General features: G+C 39.9%; 1 protein-coding gene across 2 annotated transcripts in view; it reads left to right on the plus strand.

Annotated features, from left to right (window-relative positions):
* The first annotated feature begins 2,377 nt into the window (after positions 1-2,377).
* The window catches only part of LOC118236156 (protein Jumonji-like), a 92,107-nt gene continuing 78,980 nt past the window's right edge, over positions 2,378-15,504 (plus strand). The window contains exon 1 of one of the 2 annotated variants that reach the window (XM_035434283.1): positions 2,378-2,986. In XM_035434283.1, coding sequence (XP_035290174.1) covers positions 2,942-2,986 — 45 coding nt within the window. In that variant the 5' untranslated portion in view covers positions 2,378-2,941. The remainder of the gene's footprint in view (positions 2,987-15,504) is intronic. The other variant, XM_035434274.1, reaches the window with a different exon arrangement.

The following is a 15,504-nucleotide window of genomic DNA, read 5'->3' on the forward strand; positions in this document are numbered from 1 at the left end:
TTTCATTTTGGAATCATTAAGTGTTTTCTTTTTCACTCAAACAATACTTTTCAGCAGAATTTCACTCAAACAATGCTGTTGTGAAGAATTTCACCTTACCGAATTTTCAAACAAACAAATAAACAAACAAAAAACTATGCATTGCCTAATGCATGAACCAATTGTAAACAAATGGAGTTAAGGTGTGAATTGTGAGGCTGTGAGGTCCTTCTTACTTTTCATGGCCCACTGTCTGGTATGGAAAAGTATTGTTTCCTGTAATCTGCTTGAATACCTGAGTCAGTATGTACTTTAGCGGTATGTAAAAAACATATTTCAAATGTTAACTCACTTTTCATATTTTTATTTAATTAACGTCTTTGTTCCACTGAGACGAGATGCGTCAGAAGATTCATAGCACATCACATATCATGCAATGGAAGAAAGACAAAATATCTCAACAAAATGGAAGATTCACATACAGCAGAATGGTCACACATTTTATTAATGCCAAATTGCCAGTAGTCCCTGGACAGGTTTGGCTGTCATGTTTAACACTGCATTACATTTGCAGAATTGCTGTCCGCTGTGATCCACTAATGTTGCTACACCCCTCTGGATCAAAAATAAAAAGCATGATAAAGGGCATTACTTTTAATGAATGACCTTTCCCCCAGAAAATACATTTCAGGGCTCATATCTGTCAGGACACTGGTGGAGAGGATGATTGGAAAGTTGTAATAACCATTTGGCGGCACAAATCATCTATCAAGCCTGATAATTAATTCAACAGGAAATGATACACACTGCTTTTTACTGCCGAGTCAAAGAAAGCTTATTTATTGCTGCCTTTCACAGCATAGTCATGTCACCCATACAACAGAATGGATGAGATATAGTGGCATGAATCTCTGGTCTCTCCATGTTTCACTGGCCAGGTGGGGGTGAAGGTCAGGAATGTTGCTTTGCTTTGATGTCATTAAGACACTATTTATGCAAGCAATGCAAGAGAGACCTAATTATGTGAAAGACTTGCCTCAGCCATCTTTAATCCTGTCTTTTGATGGAACTGAAATATTAATCTTCTTTGGCCATACATTTGTTTTGGTTAAGAGAATGGCTTGCAGTGCAGACTATTTGAACAGTGAAATATTTTTTTGCTGTTTTGGCTCTGTACTCCAGCAAATTGAATTTCAAATCCAATTTAAATAAGATTGCATATTATCCTTATTTATTTGTTTATTTGTCAGAATTTCTGGAAAACTATTGTGGCAAGATACACATAGGCCAATGCATGGCACTAACAACAAAAAAGGCCCAGATATATATAAAAAGGGGCTACACCTATGCCTTGGTCCTGTATGTACTCTGAGCAGCTACAACTCATGCTCTGAACATTCTGGTGCCACAGTACAAGTGGTCAGCCAACAGAGACTTGCAGGGTACAGACAGGAAAGTATCACTAGGGACCTGAACCAGCAGCTGGGTAATGAGGAAGAGTCTAATTCTTATTTTACAGTATATTGTAGTAGACCAGGGCCATGGACCAGGCAAGTGATGTAATGTATGCTGTGTAGTTGAACTTGTTAATAGAGGATAACACAAAGCTTCAGCAGAACAGAATGACAATCTAGAAGCCAGGACAATGAAGATGTAGCAATATTGCATTCAGGCTGTGGTTAGTCATCCTGGTGGGGAAGTACAATCTACATAAGGTAATACTTGAGGAGCCACAGAGATGATTGTCATCAACATGACAGTGATGTCCACCCATCCATCCATCCATCCATCCATTATGTATACTCGCTTACCCTGGTCCGGGTCGTGGAGGGGGTGCTGGAGCCTATCACAGCATGCATTGGGTGAATGGCAGGAATACACCCTGGACAGGTCGCCAATCTATGATAGCAATCTGCTGCTTGATTTTTAGATTTTTACCTGCAATCAATAAAAACAGAATGTTTACTCCAGAAACAAGAAATTAAACATACAACCTTCACGCTGCAAGTTTCTTAAACAATAGTACCAAATTGCGTGGCCATATACTAATTGTTCTGGATGGTGCCATACTGTAAAGATGTATTTAACACATACTTATTACAGTATCCATGGATGCTGATTGCCTGTTTACTGTTCTGCCTTTAACTTATTTGGGCAGGTGCTTCATAGAGAGTGAAACGAATTTTAAATTATTTTTTTCAACGCGCGCGAACACTGAACACCATTATTAACAACAGCATTACGTAGCTGCCAGCCGTCAGCATAAGCACGTGTTAGGAGTTATAATGCATAGCTTTCCGAAGCTCGGTGGACTGTCCTCTTCGCAAGAATTTGTTTTTTTATTGTCACTCGGTCCCTAAAGTAGCAGTCCTTTAAAGTTACCGCTGAGCATGGTCTCGATTGTGATTGGCCACGTCTGTAGAAGAAAGAAGCCTGCTGAGTGCAGTTTATTTGCGGCGCTGGAGAGTTCAATCATCAACTGCTAGCTCCAGCCAAAACGTGACTCTAACCTTCTATTTATTTTGTTTTTAAGCTAGCTAGCGACCCGTGAATTAATTTCGAACAAGATGTAACTTCCCGCCGTGTACAAAAAAAAAATCTTCGCTATACTCCTCCGTTTTAATGGATCCAGGAGAGTAGATGGCGTGCTGTTTTGCTACTAATGGAGATATTGTTATTCACTACTATAAATATGTTACGCGGAGGTGATTTTATGTTTTGATTGTTATTTTCACATTATTCTCATATTGGATCTCGGTTTTTGGATTTTCCTATACATCGTGGCAATACTTTGTGGAGGAAATACACAACTGGGAATAAAGCATTGTACTTCGCTAGCTAGCTATAGCTAGCTGCCGGGGATTTAAATAATCTGACGTGTTCGAGGAAAATAGGAAAGAGAAAATACTGAAAACATTAATGTGGCGATTCCTTTGTTGGCAAATATAATTGGGATTGCAGAATGAGCAAGGAAAGACCCAAGAGGAATATTATCCAAAAGAAATACGTAAGTTAATTTGTATTAATCTTTTCGTATTTCTGACCTTAGCAAGCCAGCTAACAAGTTTGTGCATGTGATTTTACAGTTACTTATTTAAACAAAAGCAAATGTTGTATTCACATCCTATACCCCGAGTGTTAACGTGTATATTTCTGTCTTTTCTACCCTATGCCACCTGTGAAAAGTTCATCGCTTGAGCTGGAACATTATGTTATTTGCGTAAATGGATTTCTGTCTTTTACATCATAATATAGAGCTTGCGAGCTGTATCGCTAGTTTATTGATTTCCCGTGCAAAAAAACCAACACATTTTCAGATTTACGTTTCAATATACTACGTGTCTTAAGTTGGCTTCATAAATCAAACTAATATGTGCATTAAATAACGCGAATTCGTCTAATATTTGTCACTGGAAATGGCTTTGTTTGGTATTCAAGGGTCTAGTTCATAGGCGTGCAGACAGCCATCGCCTCTGGCTTTTCCGGGTTTCCTTTACAAATACAAACCTTTTTATGTAATTAAAGTGCAACTATAGGCAAAGACATAGTCATCAATGTTGAAACAACAACCATTGTTGATATGATGGACATCAGACCCATGCCGATATTTTGTTTGGAACGTTCCTGTTTTCAGAAATCGGACATGGCAGGCTAACTGCAGCGAGCGAGTGGTGTTATCAATTTTCTCGCTGTGGGAGAGATAATGAGAAGGGCCTGTTTTTAGAATCTTTTACTGTTGCAGTTATAATGTTAAGTTTGGCAATGTTTGATTAATAGCTGAGGTTGTCAACCAGTTGTATCCAGATGCATTATCCAGAGTTTTCATGCATTTGTTTATTTTATTTATTTGTGTTGCACGTCTCCGTATGACCTCCGACTGGACAGATAGACGATTGCTATTGAAGTCGCGAGTTTGGCTATACATTTTTACACGCGTGAGACTATTTTACGCGCAGGAGGCTTGGAATATTAGTTTGAGCAACGCTTTGGTGTTCGTGCCGCACATTAATATCCTATGCCAGCTGTAGCAAGCTAGCTTTGATTAAGCGCAAGGACACAGGAGATCGTTTTAAGAAGGCATTCATTCCAGTCGCATTGCAGAGGTTCGGTTCACGTTGTGTGGACGAATAGCAATCATTTTTCCTTGCGAGAAAGAATAAGTGTTGCGAATGTGAGAATCTGGGGGTATAAATGTTGACGTCAATCATGTAGACTGCTGGGCTCTGTCGCTTTTATTGAACAGTTGTTAGCTACACGAAATTTAAAGAATGTGTTACCCAAACAAAGAGTCAGCGCTGTCTCTTCGCACATTTCTGTATAGCTAGCCTTATTTAGCATTTAACCCTTACTGGCCAAGACCTCGTGCGTTTGTGTTATGTAGTAGTTTATATGCTTGTAGTTTTCCTTGAAACTAACTCAAGTCCTGAAACTACTTGAATAAGTGTTGAAACGAACGAAATTCTCTGGAGCAATAGATAGCCAGCTAAAATGTTGGATATAGTGTCAAAGTCAAAGACATCTTTATGAGATAAGAATCCACCGAACGGCTACTATTTAATTTTTCAGCAGGGATCTTCCTCCACAGTGAACCCAGGTTAGACAAGCATTTGGCAATTTGGGGATCCATTTGATAAAAATGAAGTTACCAGAATATGTTCGTTTTATTCCATATGTTCCTTTGTATCCATGGGTGGACACTTTGTTTTCAGTTCAGTTTCCACAGATATACAAAGCAACAGGTAAAATTTTAACATTAGACTGAAATGTGGTGTGTTTCTTTAATATTAAGTGCTTTCAGAATTGTGCATCCTTTATAAAAGAGTATCCATATGAAAATGGAAATCAGACAATACTGCTGTTTTGATCGTATAGCCTACTGGATTCTTCAGTCAGAAAGTTAGCTTTGTTAGCAATATGTGCCTATCAGAAGCAATACCTTTTGAACTCAAAGGGTCTTTTAAAAATAACTGTAAATATCTAGGTATTGGGAAGTGAAAAAAAAAATCTGTCCATTGATTTTAAATACTTCAGAATGATGTAATTGGGTGGTCCATATGCAGGCATACATTTTATAGCAATCGTAATATGGAGTGTATGAGCATGTAGTGAAATCTAGATTTTCTGCATTAATTTAAAATACTGTCAAACATATTGTATTCACCGCTGTATAACCTTAACAAGTGATACAATGGTGGAGGGCCAGTTAAATAACAAAAACTCAGTTCATTGCTTTGAGTCTTTGTCAGACTAACTTGTTTGAGGCTGTAACATAGGCTGGTATCCATTCAGCTTTTGAGAACCAAATTGCATTAATGCAGTTTAAGTGATCTGTTTCAGTACTTCCAGAATCATTGAATTTTACCAAAGTAGTCATAACAAGAAGCATACATTGTTTTTTTTCACATAAAAAAATAAATCTTGTTTTCCACCCACCCCTCAGTAGAAATTAAAGGGAACGTTCTGATCAAGCTCCTTTTCAGGTTCTTACAGAGGGCATTATTCGTGGACAGTCAAATTCATAAACTATTCATTCCATTTACCTTTGATAACGTTTAATAAGCAACAGGCTACACAGTGCATAGACTCGGCACTGACAAAAGTAGAATTCATGTATGTATTAACATTGCAAGCAAATGTTATATTCTAGAGTGCTGCTTTTCTGCAGTTTTGTTGGGGGGGGGGGGGGGGGGGGGCACATTTGGGGTGGCAGGCATTTGGGGACTTTTAGTTGTAACCGAATAGCAAAGAATCAGTTTTCCTGTGTTGTAATTTAATAGGGTATCTATTCCAGGCCCTAATTGGATTGTTAACCATTCAGTGCTGTGTGGGCTCAGGCGGTCATTAAGCCCTCTTTTGGAGCTCACATGGGGTTTGGCAAGAGCAGCATTAGATATGAGCTGCAGTTATTGATACTCCTGAGTTATTGGACAGGACGGCAGTATGCCATAATGGTTAAAGAACTGGGCTTCTAATGGCAATATAGCAGGATTTATTCCCAGGTAGGGCACTTCTGCCCTACCCCCAGCAGGCAGTGTTTCCCCCTCCCAGAAAAACTTTAAATGTAATCGCAATAACCTGCCTTTTTGACACAGTGTATTTGATACTATTTTGTTAGGTGGTATAACATAATTCACTTAAAATATGTTTCTGAGTATATTCCCAATTTGGAGGCCAACAACAAAGGGATTCACGCTTCTGTACTATAAATCAAGCTTTCTTATTTAAAAAATCAGTGCACACTGCTTGCCCACCCTTGGAAGTCAGCTCAGAAATATATGTTCAGGAATAAGATATGGCTCATCACATTGCATGGTATCACAGAAATTTAATAAAGTCATGATTAATCCAGACCTCACTGGAAGACCTAAGATGAGTCTCCATGCAGACTAAAACTTCTGGCCTTCTGTTCTACCCCTTCCTCAATTAGCATAAGACAATTATATGAGCTTAGCTTGAACCTAGAAGATGACTGTAAGGTACCTTCCTTACATGCTGCTGGGATGTTGTCCGAATGAATGGGTAAAGAAAGGCATGAGTACATGTCACAGTGTTGCACAATGGTTAGGGACCTGGGCTTGCAACTCCAAGGTTGATGGTTTGACCACAGGTTCTTGTTGATACCAAATGAAGCTGTTGTGTGTGAAATTCGGATAACTGCCAGAAAATGCTTCCATGTCTGATATTTGCATGCATTTATATGAGGAACAACTAAAACCAGCCACTAAATGAACATGGTTTTATGTAGCTTATCGGCCTATATTATTGTACCTTGTTACTAAATTGTCATTTATATTTTGAATGTGGGAACACAGTTTTTATAGTTGCCTTTTATAGTTTTATAGTAACCTTTGGTTGTAGTCATGTGACTGCTGGTGGCCATTTTGTGGTTGAATCAAGGTCACTGCTGCCCAAAGATATAGGCTACTTTGTATTATTTATATATGTGTGCAGCATAGGCTGATAGAATTCCCTTAAGGGAAGGCTAGGGTGAGGAATGCAAAGATGAGACCTGTTTCGAATATGACAGTGAGGGCAGTGTTGTCTTTTTATGAAGAACAGGCCTCTGTTTAGGCTCAGCTGGGCCCGGGCCCTTAATTCATGGCAGTGTGGGGGGTTCAGCACAGCTGCTCTGGGGGCCTTTACAAATGTAAAGAGGCTGTCGGTGTTTGTTTCATCAGGCGCACAACTGATGAGGCCAAGCTGAAGAATCCACTTCAGTGTGTGACACGGAGAAAAGGAACAAAACAGACCATGGCTGGAGCCTGCAAAGGCCATCGGAGCCCTGCGGCTTTAAGATTTATATACTGGTCCTACATCCACCCCCTCAAGGGCGCTTGCGTTTTTGTGTGCTAGCCTAAATGAGCGGTGTATGGCATGTTTTCATGCAGAAACATCTGTTGCATGCTAACATTGACATTCCAGTGTTAACAGCTGCATCTCCTTGAGACCTGGCTTCATCATCTGTGATTGTCCTATGAGGTGTGAAAGTTTTGTGAGTTCATTTCGCACGTCATTCACAGGGATTGTATGTTGTCTACTGTGTTCATTAACTTGTGGTTAATGTTTAGCGATTGCTTAGTTCCCGATTCACTGCATAAGGATCTCCGCGTCAGGTTCTCTGAGCAGAGAATGTGCCTGGAGCATTTTTCAAGATATTTATAAATTTAGGCATTAATGTATGGATTGTTCTTTGGTGCTCACAATGAATTTCTCTCTTAATGGTATTGGTGGAGTGTTTGTGTAGGCCTGTCTTAAATTTGTTGAAATAATGGTCAAAATAATGGCCTGTTTTTAAATTTGATTTATTTGTTTTTATTAATATGATGTACGTTTCTTTCAGCAGTTATTTTGACAAAAAAATAGACAGATCGTTTTATTGTTGTCTTAGTGGAATGTGTGCCATGTTCAGTGCCCTGTTGAAGCAGATGCCTGGCATTTAGACTTTCTTTGCATTCTAAATTTTATACTTATTTTTTACATATAAAATATAGCCTTCAATGATTTGCATTTAGATGTCCTTTCCCTGAATGACTTGTATAGATTGCGTTTGCATATTTTATTTTTATTATGCTGGTTATTTGCTAAAGGAGTCAAACCTGCAAGCTCTGAGCCTCAAGCCATTTTCTTAAACGCTCCTTAATGACTAATGTTTAAAATGGCATTGTGCTATGTAGGCCTAACCGTTTGCTGTGAGGTGACCTTTAAGTGCGATAAATAGCAACATTCAAAATTTGATCTAATTGGGTTGGATGTGTCAGAAGAAATTGTTTCGCCATGGAAGTAAATGAAGTTTCTCATTGATTTATTATGTAATGTGGAGTAGGCAATTGATTAATCGCTCACTATTTGTCCTGTCCTCTCTGAAGGAAAATCAATAACACTTAGTGCATGAATTTACCATTACTGCACGATTCAAGCAAGTGTACATGCATTTACTTAAACAGCTCATTTTGGACCAATTATGTGTTCACCCTACAGACTTTAAAGGGTCTTCTAAGTAAACTGTAGACAATTTGCATTGATGATGAGAGAATTGTACAGATGAATGCAGCATTCACTCAGCATTGATAAGGGCTTGAATTTGTCTCAAAAACGTTGTTCTGGGTGTTCTGTGCTCTGGAGGCAAGAGAGTGAGAGAGTGCAGAAATGAGGCAGGAGAGATTTTCTTTCTCCTTTGCCTCAAGAGCCCTGAACAGCCTTTGTCTGCGAGCAGCTGATCATCTTCACCGCTGATCCAAACAGGAACTCCTCATCTCGAGGCCGGCAGTAAACTGAACTCAACCCGAAGCTCTTTTGTTTGTTTTGGTTTATGGCTCTCTGGTATCACAACTGCGGCTTGTTGTGTAATCAGCCCTTCAGATGGGACCCTTCATTATCTGATAGCCTTGGTGTGCGGTCGCCATTGGAGTGGTGCTAATAATAACCCAGCAGTGGCAGGAGCGCAGTGGGGTGCATAAGTTCACTTTTTTGCTTCAGTTGCATTACTTGTGTAACTCCTGAATATAAGCGAACTGCCTCAGTCACGACATCCACACCGTTTCCTGAGCACGGCATTAGTGAGGGCTGCAGCAGTGCAACTAAAATGTCACTTGACACTGTAGAAGTAGACAGCCTGATCGATGACCTCTAATGCAACTTACCTAACCAGGTATTCTGTCATCCTTTCTGTTGTGTAACAGGCTCTGATTGGTAGCAGGAAGCTCTGATGCGGTCACCCTTTGTATTGCAGTAGCTGCTTTGGGTGTTCGTTCTTTGGCCCTGCCCCTTAATAAATGCCCCTTTAAGCTTCAACAGTGGCAGAATTTGGATGGGTTTTAAGTATCCCGTGCTGAATATATCTTCAATGTGAACACATTGAAGTGTTGCTATTGGAGCAGCACTGTACTCCGTGCATTTGTCCACCTTTTGCTTCTTATTCTGGCTGGATACCTGTAATATTGGGGCTGAAATTGCTCTGTAGAGGAAAGGGAGGACGTAAGGTGCGTGTGAAAGGCCTTTGCGTCTGCCCGTGCCAACTTTCTGCAGCTGGTTGGGAAACGGTCCAAGGCTGAGAGTTTCCCATCGCATATCCACGTGTGACTTTCATACACAATCACAATCAGGCTTTCACATAATGACTCTGCTTAACCATGGTCCTCTGCTGTTGACCTCTGAAGAATATCAGACAGCTACGAGAGCAGGCTTTTTCTAAGTAATTTTATTTGCAAGTGATCATTGAAGATCTCCTGTTGGCCATTGTGTGTTGGTCACGGTCGAGTGACTTTGTAGAGCAAGTAGGGATGTCTGTTAATGACAAAAATCTACTATATAAGTTCATATTTTATGTATGGATGTAAGAATAGTCCTTCACTATGGAAGGTTGTGCATTCAATGCCCAGTTGGCTTGCATCAAACCTTACACTTGCCATGTTTTTAGCCTTACAGACAGGGTTCTGGGTCCTGGCAGTGCCTAGTGGGCTTCATTGCATGCCAAGCTGCTTCATGGCAAAGAAATTGGGATGACCTCTGGCCCTTTATAGAATTAAGCTTTGAACATGGTTTTCAGGGACAGGGGATAAAATAACTTTGATCTGAGAGTAACCGTGACATTGTCCGTCCAATCGTTACTTTAATGCCTAGTGAAACTGTTGAGACTGGATTCACAGGTTCTGTTCACAGCCTCTTTGTTGTACAACAATGGGAGGGTTTAGGTGTGCTATTAGAAATTGTCACAATTCTGTGTCATTGTTTTGTTTGGAAAGTTTTCTAATGTTTTTGATTCATTTCCCAGGAAATATTTAAGCCAGTTTGTGTCAGTGTATAAGCTTGAACCATTCATTCTCTTGTAGCTGTCTTTTAAGGTGTCTTATTCAATAGTCTGTTCAACTGCTTTCCTTTTTTGTTTTAATTAGGCTAGTTTTTTGCAAGATGTATTGATATGTGCTGCATAAGCCTCCAGTGATAATCATTTTATTCTGTTAAGCAGTCTGTTGCTTTACAAAGTTTGTATGTAGGCTGTTTGTTCTATATGGAAAACCGTATTGCTCACCAGATGTAGGTGTGTAATGATGCGATACTAAGGATTAGGAGAATTCCTTTCAGTTACCGTGTTTTATTTCCTCATCAATTTGGGCACACTGTTACAATATTTTATTCGCCCATTAATTCCGAAGAGTTAATCTATTCAGTCGGCCCACGACTGAATCTGCTGCAAGAAATTATTGATTTTCTGCTCCGTCTTCGTAGGCTTGTCATGTGCTAAAAGAGCAGCGGTGGGTTTTGTACACGGATCAATGGAACATAATTCAGCATCTGACATGACTGAAAGATATGCGGGCTGCGAACAGCCCTTTGGTTGCCGGCGCAAACCAAAGCCCTTTCTCCTGAGACGGATTGGCCAATGGATCACATAAATCACCTACAGAATGTTGATTTCATCAGAGTATTGTCTCCTGCGTCACAAGCATGTTTATCATTGTTTCGCATGGAACGGGGAACGCATTAGCCTATATTTACAGGAAGCTCACCCTTAGTGATGGTTGTTCTGGAGTTTGTTTTGTTGGGTGTTGCCAAAGAAAATGCTACACTCCCCTTCCCAGTTATCTCCCAACTGTGATATTGACTTGTTCTCCCTGTATGTTTGCTTGTTAAGTGTCACATTCCAAGACTGGATAAGGACCTAGCAAAACAGAGCTGCTTCACATACACCATAATGCCTTTAGCTGATTTTCTTCATCACAATTCTGAGATATCAACTGAATATACAATGTAGGCATAATCATTTTATGTAGCCTATATGCATCTTTGGTTTTGTAAAGTAAGCTGTGTTAAATAACTTTAGATATGTGCCTCTGTAAAACTGAAGCTGCATTCAATGTGAAGCCAGATGGCAGTTAAACTCTGAACTTACACAGTGTGGCAACATGAGAAGTACTGTGCTTCTGAAATGCCGTATTAAGTGAGATGTTCATTCAGCTTGCATAGAAATGGTTCTACACGTTTGCCCTTCAATGCCTGTAAATCGGAAAGTAAATTTAAGACGTCACCTCAAAGAAAAGGGTTACCAGTATGTAAAAGTGCTTTATCAGTGGGGCCAGCCTAATGTCCATAGCAACTGCAGTGGCACCACAATTGTGTCTAAGTATTCCTTGAAATTATACTCAAGTTCCCTGATAGTGGAGTCCTGAAATGGTACAAAAATTTGTTCTCAGAAGAATAAAAAAAAAAACACAGTGGTTGCTCATTCGGTAGCAGTAGCTACTTAAAATGAAACGAAATGAACGAAATTGAAAATGAAACATTTTATTCATTTTCTTTGTTCTCTACAGCCTATAAATAGCTGCACATCAAATATTTGTAGGTTAAAGCATGTAATAAGCTTTAAATAATTAGTCTTATTTGGTTCTACTAATACTGTGCCATAAGAATTATTTTGTAAGCTGTGATGATAGTGCCTGATCTTTTTTGCACAAAAGCTTGCTCACAGAAGAAATGATTTATTGTAGTATATGTCAGGCTGTAATAATCTTATGAATTCATGGAATTTTAACTAAATAGTTCAACTGACATTACACGAGGAAGACAAAAAAAAAAAAAGCATTTGAAGCTGGTAGCATACATGTAGCCTATAGATAATAAATGCATGCTTAGGCCAATTATTTATCAAAGTCTGACGATCCACTGAGGGATGTGTCAGTTGCAGGAAAGGGGCTGTTGAGAGATAAGATGGGATTTGTTGAATTTGGCTGTTGTGAAGTAAAACAGGTTTTGGAAAAATGCCAGTCGGTGATGGTGGGACTTTGAGTGTTTCAATGTGTGTTCACAATCTTAGACACATTAGTACGAAGTTTGTATGTCAATCTTAATTTGTAGTTGGTGTCTCTGGATTTGCGCATTGCAGGACATGTCTTAATAATAATTTTTTCCTGTTCAATTTATTTGCCATGGGGAAGAGACTAAAGCAACTGGCTCACAATCTCCTTCTCCTACTCGTTAAAGCAGTCTGAAAAATGCTCTGAAGTGACAAACGATGATGTTCGTGCTTTTTTTTAATTTAGAGGTAAATCGTTCGTAAACACATTCAAGGTCTTCACATGGCCTAAGTGGGAAGTTACCGCAGCCCTGCCTGAGTGTGAATGCGTTCTGTCTGTGGCTGTTATCAGGTGCAGGCTTGACGGTCATGTGGGTTGTGTTAATGTGTTAATGCGCAGGTTGTGTTGTGTTAATACGCATGTTACATTACGGCCTCGGAAGGTCCATCTGCTGATCACATGATCAGTCGCTTTTACTGATCATTGTACTGATCATTTTGACCACTCATCAGTTTAATTGTTATTCTCGAATTAATTTGCTTGATAGATAGATTCAAATATTATGTAATAATAAAATGCAGGATGGACAGTTGAATAGACTGATATCCTTAACAGGTGCAATTGAATATAGCCTATGCAACAAATATCTTATCAACCATGTATAAGACTTGAAAACATTACTAGGGGGACAACTGTGCTGTAGCCTAAATCTAGAGATTGTAAGCACAATGTCAAACAGAAGTCGGTGTGATTCACCAACTCAATCAGCAGTTTCCATATCTGGCTTATTTACACAATTTTGTGTAAGTTTCTCATTGTAGAAGGCCTTCATAGGGTGAAACGGCATTCCTCCCTGTAATTGGAGGCAATACGCATGCCTACCTCTGTTAAGAAACCATTTCATGGAGATGGGAATAGTGTTATGCATGTCAGTGTCTGGAACTGCTGGCACTTGAACATATTGTTCTTTTTGAGCTTTTGACTAATTGTAAGGAGCTTTTGTCTAATTATTGTAAGGAAAGCAGTCTCTTTAAATGATCGGTTTTCTTTGTTAGGATATTTTAGCTAATGATTCATTATTGATGAATGTGGACGAGTAGTGGGAGGCTTTTGATTCAGGCTCTGTGTCTGTTTTTCTCGTAATAACAATGGTACTGATCTTACAAGAAACCAGTAAAGACTTGCCGGAATGAAAGATGAAAGCACTTTTTGCTTTGGCTTAACTGTTTCTCATTTCAGTCACTTTGATGGGTATTTTCTATGTAATGTGTGGGCAGGAAGACAGAATGGCCAAACTGTTATTTCCTTACAGGGGTTCATGAAGTAGGGTTGCTGACTTGCAGAAGAGCAACTTTTCCACTGGCGAATGGTTTCTTTCCCCTGTTAATTCCTCTGTTCCTCTCCAGATCTAACACATTCTAACCCATAGCTGTGCACGCTGCTCCCCATGTGAAGACTGAAAAAAGGTTCCTCTGTGCTGTGTTGCTTTTCTAGACCAGTAGACCTGAGAACCATCCGTTGCTGGCTCCTGTGCCAGTCCTGGATGGAGCTGCAATTATGTGCTGTGAGCTCTCTGTATGTGCAGAATGCCCCTCTATTTGGTCATGTGGGGACGGAGGCCAGCTTTTCCACAGAAGCAGCCAGATCCTAATAGGCTACTGGAGCTCTTTGCTTGAGCCGTCAATCAGCCCGTTTCAGAGCTGAGCCACAGGTACTCAGCCAGCGCTCTCAGGGGAAGCTGTAATAGGAAGGCATGCAAATGTTCATTTCTGTTTTTATTTTTTATTAATTCCCCTACAACTTTTTAAGCTTCTGCTAGATACCTGAAGAGAGCAGTTTAACTGAACTTCATGTGCTTTCTCACATACATATAAACAAACTTAAAGGGACATTTTTTTCAGTCTTCAAAGAATGCAAATTCCTGGGAGACGCTGCCCAAACTGAGCTTATTAATATTTAAATAACCTGTCAAAAGCCTGATTGATTCTAAAAGCTCCCAGCGTGTCTGGTTCTACTCCGCTGAAGCACACAGAGGTTCTCAGAGCTCGCGCTGATTGTCGATGAAATGGAGGAAATTGAGTTTGGACTTTTGCTGGGGAGTACAGGGGGCAGTTGTTTTCCCCTGTCAGAAGCAGTTATGTGAAATGAGCAAATATTGGATTTTCTGCACACCCATGCAAAAGGTGCTTTGGCGTACACTGCTCAAGACCGAAAAGTACAATAATGGTTTTCTTCGTATTTTTGTTAAATGCTATAGTGATGTTTAGGCGTATTTTCGGACTTTACCCAACTCTTTCTCTCTGCACGTCCTCCCACACAGTCTGATTTTCTGTCTGGTTTTCCACCCAAGCGTGTTGGGCACAGATCACCATCAAAAGAGTAATACTGGAAATAGGCTACTTTCATTTCCAAATCCAAAGCAAACATTGCTTGATTTTATATTCTGTTAAAACATTTGTGTTGTTTTTTTACTTCATGGTGAGCATCAACTTGGACACCATGTCCAGGACACAGAAACTGGTGCAGGCAAAACCTGCATCATGATTTTGTATCTGAAAACATTTTTTATAATCCAAGCCAGGAGAATCTGGTGACCTGCACTGGTTCTACTGAACTTGCTGGGCCTTGACCTCTTTCTCCTGGAACTTTACTTGTATCTCTCTTCTACTTAATGATATATGAGTACCGGCAGTGGAAGTGCACCTGTCCTCAAGCTGTGCAGAGAGGGAACATTTGTCTCTGCTTCTAGCTGCAGTGAATGATTCTGGAGCAAAATGTTCTGATGTTTTACAGAGACTGCAGATGGGAAAGGCTGTCGTTAAATTTGCTAGAGCCATTTTCCTCTGAAAGGCTTGTGTAGTGAGGCAAATTGCTTCTGATTGACAGCCTAGCTTGTCGTACACATCAGGGATTTTGCGGTGTAATTTTGCCATTAGATGACAGTTGTAATTGCGGGGTATGGAGCAGGAGGAATTGAGTTGGCAAATGAAGGGGCGATAAGGCCACCAGGAAACTGCAGATTTGTTCCGGTCAACGCCGGTGGCTTTTGAGTATTGGAAATCTGTCTGCAAGTTTGAGGTTTTCAGAAAGGAATTATTTGAGCTGATGACTCAAGAAATGCTCAGTTATTCGGGTTAAATAATGGTAGATCTCGGAAACCTTTGTCAAAACTGATGTTAAACGTTCAATAACACTATAACCGTAAACCTTTCATTTTTGTGAGAGATGTGAGCAC

Source organism: Anguilla anguilla, chromosome 1 (assembly GCF_013347855.1).
Source record: "Anguilla anguilla isolate fAngAng1 chromosome 1, fAngAng1.pri, whole genome shotgun sequence".
Taxonomy (NCBI): domain Eukaryota; kingdom Metazoa; phylum Chordata; class Actinopteri; order Anguilliformes; family Anguillidae; genus Anguilla; species Anguilla anguilla.